Source organism: Natrix helvetica (genome assembly GCF_964273705.1).
Source record: "Natrix helvetica genome assembly, chromosome: 1".
NCBI classification, from domain to species: domain Eukaryota; kingdom Metazoa; phylum Chordata; class Lepidosauria; order Squamata; family Natricidae; genus Natrix; species Natrix helvetica.
Window position 1 is genome coordinate 79,797,789 of NC_138548.1, and position 9,574 is coordinate 79,807,362.

At 39.5% G+C, this 9,574-nt stretch overlaps 1 protein-coding gene across 2 annotated transcripts in view; it reads right to left on the bottom strand.

Moving 5' to 3' along the window:
- Positions 1 to 922: 922 nt before the first annotated feature.
- Positions 923 to 9,574, bottom strand: part of ZNF408 (zinc finger protein 408) — a 13,488-nt gene continuing 4,836 nt past the window's right edge. For both annotated transcript variants that reach the window (XM_081937441.1, XM_081937440.1), the window contains 2 exons: positions 5,171 to 5,475; positions 923 to 3,360 (listed from right to left, as the gene is read on the bottom strand). In XM_081937441.1, coding sequence (XP_081793567.1) covers positions 1,706 to 3,360; positions 5,171 to 5,475 — 1,960 coding nt within the window. In that variant the 3' untranslated portion in view covers positions 923 to 1,705. The remainder of the gene's footprint in view (positions 3,361 to 5,170; positions 5,476 to 9,574) is intronic.

Here is a 9,574-nt window from a genome sequence, read left to right on the forward strand (position 1 = left end):
GTTCTAGGCTGCTTCCCTTTAGTGGGGCATGCTGCACTGGCACCCTTGGCCACAGGATTGGGCCTGCTGCGCTTGTTGATGGTAGGCCCTGCCTGATCTGCAGCTTTCTCCACATTCTTGCTGGCCATGGTGAAACTTTCAGCCCCCAAACCCCGGTATCCAGAAGGTTGCTTGGAATAACTAGAGTCCCAAAATGAGATGAATCTCTGAAGTAACGGCTCAACAGGGAATGCAGCAACAAAATGGCGCCAGTAGGAGAAGTCCTCAGGGCGCTGCAGATCCGCGCTGTTAATAAAGGACAAGGAATGGCCCAGAAAGCCAAACACTTTGTGCCGCCAATCAAGATCTTCGGGGGAGGGGGAGGCCTGCCTGGAGACCCAGAGCAAGTCACTTGACCAGCACCCCTCCCAGGCTGCATCAGTGAGCAAGAAAAAAAGCGGCTTGGATTTAAAGCGCATATATTTTTTTCTCTCCCAAAATGGCCGCCGCACATTTGGAGCGACACTGGGCTGCCATCAGTGATCCAGAGTGCTCAGTAGAGCCTCTGGAGCTAAGAGGGGTCTTCTGACGGATTGCAGGGGCTCCTGACTTCCCTACCTGACCCCAAGGCTCGTCAGCAGCCTCTAACGAGCCTCCCAGTGCTGCCAGAGCCTCGTGGAAACAAGGGAGGCTGTAATGCTCCCACCAGCCTGGTCCATGCATGAGGAAAGCAATTAGATGAAGGAAACTGTGGTTCAATGGTATAAACAAAAAACCTAGGTCTATCTAAGACTACAACAGTGGAAAAAAACAATAAAAAGGCTACACTAATCCAATTAGGAGAAATCCAGCTTGCTATCCAAGGACTAGAAATCTCAAACACATCCTTTTAGGGCGACTGAGTTTTTCAAACTGACCTCCAAAGGGAACAGGAGGGGTGGCTACACTAAAGATTTAAACTCAGTCCTTGGGCAGCAAGCTGAAGTTAACCCATGCTTGGACACTCCAAGCAGCGCCTAGGAGAACCACCTGATCAATGCTTATGTGCATTATCACTGTTTTTTCTAAAGAACTGCAAATAGATACAAACAGTCCTCGCTCAATATTGACTGCGTATAAGGTTAATTAGTGAACATTTTTAATAAATAACTTCTGGTCTATTCACTGAGCCTAGCATCCAATTCAATGATAAAGGTTCTAGGCACTGATATTGATAATTCAGCCAAATTTGAAGTCAAATGCAGATAGTCCCCCACTTATGGCTATGGACACAACTTCCAACTATAATGGGCAGGCTTCTTCTTCTTCTTGTGCCATATCCGTCATTGGACGTTGGCAATCATGTTGGTGATCCTATTTTTATCAACAGCTGCAGAAAAAATGCTGCTCAGTTTTGTCCAAACCAGTCCGTTAAGATTTTTGATGCCATGATTCTTCATTGCAATTGTAAATTGAGGACTAACTGTACCTGCACTTCTCTAGCATTCTGTGCTTCGAAGACATCATGCTGCCCTTTCACAATTAGAGAAAAAGCAAATTGCTTGTGGCTTGTTTGATGTTGCCGGTGTGGGGTGGGGTGGTAGATTATTGTTTTTACTCTTTATACATTTGGGTTTTTAATTTTTTGTAAGCCACCTAGAGTCATTGAAAGTGAATGGTCGGCTGTATCAATTCTCTAAATAAATAAAATACATGCATTCCAGATAATCCAAAATAAAGGCAATGCTCAGCTTCCCAATTCTATCTCAATGACTTCTGCCACAGCACTAAAACCAACACCCTCTTGAAGAAGAAACGTGTTACTGGGGGAAGCCTGCTCCTGCACAATGATACATTCTTCCTCAGCAACTTCAATGGGATCTTTGTGCTGGGCAGAGCCCTCTTGTGCTGAAATGTACTTAGTGTTGGAGACGACGACTTGTGCTTTCCTGCCCGGCTCTGCCACACTCAGTGTGTGCACAGCAGGCTGCTCTGAAATGGCAGTATCCTTGAGATCTTTAATGCCAGATTTGGGTGAATCATTGACTATATTGTCTTTGTGCTCAAGCTTGTGGCGCTGAAGTTTCTGAGGGAGGCTGTAGACTATGCCACAAACGTTACACTGATGGGGCTGGTCACCATGATGGGCTTTCTGATGACGTCGGAGTTTTGTTGCTAAAGGATAGGATTTGGGACAAAGATGGCAGCGGAAAGGCCGCTCGCCTGTATGCAAGCGTTCATGCGCTCGCAACGTGTGGGGATCACGCAGTGCTTTCCCACATACTGTACACAGATGAGCCTCACCTGTGTGGGAAATCAGATGACGGAGCAGCTCAGGACGCTGTGGGAAGGCATCTCCACAGAAATGGCAATGGAAAGGACGCTCCCCTGTATGTAACCTAAGATGCCCACGTAGATTGCCTTTCTGACGGAATGATTTGGGACAGTATGGACAAGTATAAGGACATTCCCCCGTGTGCAGGCGCATGTGGTTCCGCAGTGATCCTGGATTGGCCAGGTGCCGTCCACATATCACACACTGGTAGGCAGAAGAGGTGGTAGAGCTTGGCTGTTTAACTTGATGTGTCTTGCGATGGATACGAAGGGAAGGTCGACGGGCAAATGATTTTCCACAATCTGGACAGACGTAGGGACGCTGGCCTGTATGCAACACCTGATGTTCTTGAAGATCACGCTTGGTGCCGTATGTTTTGTGGCACTGTGGGCAGGGAAAAGGTCGTACCCCGCTGTGTCCCAGCACATGTGCTCTGAAACTCTCTTCTGAACTATAGCTCTTGCCACATTCTGTGCACAAGAATGGTTTGTGACCAGTGTGCACAAAATGATGTTTTTTCAGGTGGCAGAGCTGAAGGAAGGCTTTCCCACACTCTTTACACCTGTGTCGTCTTTTAGTGCTTGATTCTGTGTGAGCGGAATCATCAGGCTTGTATCTATGTGACGGTTCCTCTTGTCTAGGATTTTCTGCCCTGTCTTTGGGTCTACTTGGAAGATATCCATTCGGGATTCTTTCAGCACAGGATTCTTTCCTCAATGGCTCTACATTATCAGTCAAAATGGCACTGATGCAAACTACACTGCGTGGTGTTGGGTGTGAACAGGTTTCAGTCAATGTTGCAGCTGACTTTTTCTCAGCCATCTGTTGTTCCTGAGAATCTTCTTTGCCTTCATCATCCTTGGAAACAGGATGTTTGTTTAAAAGTGTAGTATTTCTACTCTTTATTTTGGTATTCAATTGTTCAATTTGCAAGGAAGAAGTTCTACTGCTTTTCTTGAGATTGACATCTAATCCAAGAATCTGTTCCATCTGTAGCTTCTTATTCAACACAGAAACGCAACGGGCTCTGTCCTTCAACTCTGCAAACTTGGAAATACCAGGAATGCCTGAAGAATGGAATCAGGAACTGTTAGCTCTCTTAACAAAACATCAACTAGTTATAGTCACTTTATAGTAAAACTTATTAATACCATACCATGGCTTTGATAAGAATTTACTGACCAGTTTGCCACCTGAGCTTGACCTCATGGATTAAGACAGAGGGGTTGGAACAAAGTCACCAAGCCAGCTTTCATGGCTAAAGCAGGAGTAGAATTCGCATTCTGGTGGTTTCTAGCCTGGTGCCCTAACTATTGGACCAAACTAGCTTTCCTTTGTAGTATAATTGTACAGTCAGATATTTATAACATATTCTGCATTATAGTAACATACTTCATGAGATATAGCAGCATAATACATTGCTGCTTATACAACTGCATTGACCAGAGTTACTGAATCAAATTCAGTAAGGAAGACTAGCATGACTTCTACTCAGCAAGTCTATCTGCTCAGCAGTCCTAGGCAAAGTATAAATATTCTCAGACTCAGCTCCCAATCACTGAAACTGAGCTACTGAATGGAAAAACACCGTGCTTTGAAATTACTAGTGAAAATTAAAGAATAACTAGGAAAGCCTATTTGCAAATTACTCTTTGTGGGCTTCATAATGCTATCCATTAGAGTACCATTTGTAAAATAAATAAAAATACAGAAAATGGAGCATTCAGCTTGAAAGGTTTATCAGATTTACATTTAAATATTTTCAATAATCTTTGTTCAAAAATAAGAATCTACCTTATAAAATTGCTAGTATATAATATAATTATATAATGGTATATAATATACCATCAATATAATACAATACAATAGCAGAGTTGGAAGGGACCTTGGAGGTCTTCTAGTCCAACCCCCTGCCTAGGCAGGAAACCCTAAACCATTTCAGACAGATGGCTATATATCAAGTCCTTACAACAATTCAAAAGAGGCACTTTTCAAAACTTCCTATGAATAGAATGTGACAGTGAATTCTTTACTTTAAGATATCAGATCTTTACTTTAAAATCTTGTTATCAGAAATAAAGTAATTTTTACAGCCAGTTGTTGACTTACAACGAGCCGTTTAGACTCTTTGCAGTCATGTCAGCCTTGGGAGGGCACTTTATGACTTGCAAAGCATTTCTGGCTGTTGTAAAATATCATGCTGGCCTCGCCCTGTCACATAATGTCACTTGAAAACCTGTTTAAGTAACCTGCCATTTACCTCTTCTGTAAACGTCTTCACAAAGTTAATTAGGAAATGGGCAGGGGAATTGTGGAAGGGATATTGGATTTGAGGTCCATTCCCCAGCACGCCAAGGAATTTTCTTATCCCACCCCCCTGTGCAAAACACTGAGGTTCACTAGCATTTCTGCCCCTTCAGTGGGGAAGCCTCAATACTAGCAAATTCCAGCATTCCGAACCTTTCAGAATTAAGATTTCCAGAGGTGACGCTCCTTAGGGCCCTTGAGGAACGGACTTCAAATCTGGTGAAAATACTAGCGAGTGTCGTCATTCTTGTAATTGTTCTCCTTGCTGGGGCAGAGAGCTTGGGTTTCTCGGGTATGGTAGGTAGCCCGTGTCCTCTCCCTGTCCTATCACATCTGAGAGGCCCATGTCCCTTCCCTGGAGCGCTTTTTAACAACCGCAATTGTAGTTGTTGAGCAAAGCAGTCACATGGCATCTCGCTTAATGACCGCTTTGCTCAATAACCAAGATTTTGGGCCCAACTGTGGTTGTTAAGAGGAGCACTACCCGTATATTTCATTTCCTATTTGATTTGCCAGAATGATGTATGATACTGCTTTTGAAGTTCAAAATTTCTAAACCATGTACAGTACCTGCAGAGGAATCCTGGACAATATCATCTTTTTGCAGCAAAGTTTCATCTTCTAAATCTCTGGTCTTGGTTGTGGTTATTACTGGCATTTTTTGCCGTGTTTTCTTTTCTGTATCAAGTTCCCCATCTGAGGTATGTGCTAGGATATTATTTTTCAGACAAGTAGGACTGTCCTGTGAGTCAGTTAACCAGCATAGCAGTTCACTGCCCACATCAACAGGACAGCAGACTTTGATGTGCAGTTCCCCATTAATCCATTCTAATATTACATTGGCTTCATCTTCAACACGGCTTTGCTTCACCAGGCTACAAAACATATAGTGTTAAATATTCATTTTGGTGCAAGATACAATATCATTCGACCCCCACCCCTCCCCCCCCAAAACCCGAAACCCTTAAGAACACAGCACATTTATTAAATAATAACAGTATCTGGAAATGGCCATCTACATACTTTCTCTGAATTTATTTGACTAGGATTATAGAAAACCCATGTGCATTAACTCCTATCCTTAGCACTTTAGCTCAACCCTCTAGAAAATTTAGGACAGGAGTCCTTTCTTCCTTTTTCTGGTAATATTGGGAAATGAATTTAATTGTATGTTAATCAAATATATAATATTTTAACTCCCTTCCAGATATTGATGATCCTGTGGATCAATCCACAACACTCACAGATTAGTGAGAAAATCATATTCAACAACAAATACATGCACATACATCGCCTCTTCATTAATTAAAAAAAGGATGGGTCTTGATGTTATTTTGGGAGAGGATAAAGACTTCACTAAGTGAGAGAATGGCAACATGACACCATGCAAATAGAGAAAACTGCATCTCTGTTTTGAGAATGGATTATCGTATTTTTCAGAGTATAAGACTCCCTAAAAGAGGGTGAAAATTTGGGTGCGTCTTATACACTGAATGTAGCCCAACCCACCCACTGGCCCCAACCCTTTGGCCTTTACCTCCCAGCAATTTATCTCTTTGCGGCAAACGGGGGCTTGTGGAAGCTTCAATAAGCTATAGCAATCTCTGCAGCCTGAAATAGCTGATAATCGGAAGAAATTGAAAGTGAAACTTGCTGTTTGCTCTACCAGGCAAATTGCTGGGAGGCAGAGGCAGATTTTTTTTTTCTTGTGCTAATCAGGCTGCTTGCTGTAAGGAGGTAAGTCAACAACTATAAATGCCTACAGAATGTTCAAATTATTAGACTTATTTTTTAAAGACTGCTTTATTATTATTCTAGACAACTGAACAAAATGAAGCTTTTTAAAATAAATGCTTGATCTGAAGAGGCCCAATGCTACTGTTTTAAAAAGTGCTATTCTTTTAAACAGCAGAGAATAACTATACTTCCAGAAAGCACATCAATTTTCACAGTATCTGTACAAATATAGTCTGAAATATAATACTACAAACAGTGTATATTGTTTGTACTGTTTGTTGCAAGGAGGCAAATTGCTGGGAGGCAGAGGCGGATATTTTTCCCTTGTTTTCCTCCTCAAAAATCTAGGTGCGTCTTATACTTCGGAGCATCTTATACTCTGAAAAATATGGTAGTTTTCCTGATGAATTAAAGGAAGTATCTGAACAATACTTTAATGCTGTATTATATTGAAAAGCAGCTTGTGTAGTTTACCAACTATAAAATTTTAGGGGAAAATTTGACAGATTTGCTGAAATTGATAAACTTTTTTTGATTAAATACATTATCTAGATTTATTGTTCATTGGAAGCCTCTTATGGACTTTCTGCATAAAAATGAAAAAAAAAATAAACTTAGTTTTGATGATAAGAAGAGATTATAGAAGGAAGAGCACTATAACATAACTATAAGGAGGGAGAGATTAAATATATATATATCTAATTACTGCTATGAAAAAATATTGCAAGTCAATTTTCATATCTTTTTCCCATTTTTCTTCAACTTTTTTTCTTGCACTTTTACTTCTTTTTTCTTACTTTATAATAGTTGTTAAGTGTTTATTTTCTTGTTTAAAAGTTTTAATATAAATTATATACAAAAAAGACATCACCTGGTTTCTTTTGAATATCCAGTGCAATATCTTTTTCCATGTCATTCTTGTAACTTGTCATTTTAAAATCCACTTTCAATTCAATCTTAATCTTGTCAGATAAAATTTGTCCCACTTCTATAACATATTTTAAATACAGTCAGTCTATAGAAGTGGACACTCAACTTCAGAGATCGCTATTCAAAACTATTCTTTAATATGTCCAGTGTTAAAATATTTTGCTTCATTCTCTATTTGTAAATCTATACTAAGCACATATGTCTTCTTTTAATAGTTTTAGAATCTACATATGTTTGGATGTTTGTTACCTATTGTTAGTGCATTAATTGTAATGTCTTTTTTTAAAAAATTTTTTAAAAGTTAGTGGACTGCTGATTGACCACTTTGCCCTTAATATATTTTGAAATTAAAACAATGTAATACTCATACAAAATTATTAAAATTAAACATTAATATTCCATACAAAAATTCACAAGGGAAAATTTAGTGATAGTACTTGTTTCAAATTCAAGCTAAAGTGTATATCTATTATTTCATATATCTGCATTATAGTTGGACAAAGAAAGTAATTAAATAATAATGTTTTATCATGGATGTAAATATGGAGTACCAGTTTTTAAAAGTTAAGGCTAAATCTCTGTACTTGTGACCATTATTTGGTTTCAATCTTGCCCATAAAGAGCTGATTATATACCAGTGATGGTTAACCTTTTTGTCGTCGTGTGCTGAAAGTGTGCAAAAAAAGCATGCCAAAAGCCGCAAAATGCAATGAGAGTACCCCCACGCATGCGCCCCACCCCTGCATGTGAGACCCGAAGACCAGTTGGCCAGTGGGAGGCGTGCGTGCATGCGCAGTAGAGCTGGGCTGGGGGAATGGCTACTGTGCCCGCAGAGAGGGCTCTGGGTGCCACCTGTGCCATAGGTTTGCCATCACAGTTATATACAGTATTTACTTCTGTCCCAGAACTACAAAAAGGAATTGAAAGATTACTAACTATATAGATATAGAGCTGATGATGGCATACTGAAGTACGCCTAATCCTTTTCTCAAAGATATAAATAGTATTTAAAAGAATTAATGGCTAAGGAGAAATCTAGTGAATAAATGGAACATAGAAATTGCTATTTTAGACAGCTACAGAAACAATGTGACCTCCTGTACTTGTCTATGTCTTGCATGAAGATTAGAATTTCTCATCTGCCTTTATAGATACTTATTTTCAGGGGTGGCATCCTATCGGTTTAACAACCAGTTCACTTCGTGCGCGCTTGCGCAGTTGACAGGAAAAAAGCTGAGGGGTGGCAATCCATTCTGCCTCGCTGATCAGCTGGGTTCAAAAACAAGGAAATAAAGATAAGTATAACCCGGGGGCAGGCGGGTGGGCCCACCTGATGCTCAGCAGATCTTCAGAGCTACTGGTATGCCTGAATCGGGCAAAACTGGTAGAATCCCACCCCTGCTTATTTTGGTGGACATTGCTACTAAAACCAAATTTAAGACCACATTCCTTCCTTCATAGATCCCTATCTGTTATAGTCTTCCTAATCACTTATGCCAGAGAAGATTCCATTTTTCCTTTCATTACTGTATTTGTTTTCAAATTTTATCTAGCATGTATGCTCTGCTCTTTAATACATTATTTTCATTTAATGGATTTATTTTCATTATTTTCACTGGGTTGTAACCTCTTAAAAGTTTTATCCGCTCATATTTATGTCAAGTATTAAAAAATTCTCAGCTGATTAAGAAGTTTTATTAGAATTGTGGATGATTAAAATAATAATTAAAAATGTTGCTGCATCTTTACTTTTCATTTCTATGTACAATTGCCAGAGTTTGCATTATCTGAAAAGTATTTCATCTTCTAAGTTGCTTGGATATCCGAGCAATTTGTAGAAAATGCATGGTACCTGACAGATACTAATGTTATTTTTAGTTAATGTATTGTCTACTTAAAAATGAGCATACTTTCACAAAGAGTAGCAGTGACTAACTAAATACAGCCAATTTCTACTAGAACTGATTAATGGTTTAAAAATTATCTAGACTTTCTGATAAACATTATCTCATCAAGTAAACTGGGGATTTAAAGGGTCTAGTAACAGAAGTTGAAGGCATTTAGAATAAGAGGCTTAGTATATAGCTTTTGCAACACAAGATAATTAAACCACAGTCAGTCTACACAACCTTGCTGCATTTGTTATATATCTATTGTAGCCAATTTTATTATCAGGAAAAAGTTCTAAGAGAGCAAGACAAAAAAAAGAGAGTTAAACAGCTAATCAGCAATAAACATGCCAGAAATGAAGGAAATCTCTAGTTGCCATTGAAAGCTGAATTTCTACAGCATTAATATATATATTTA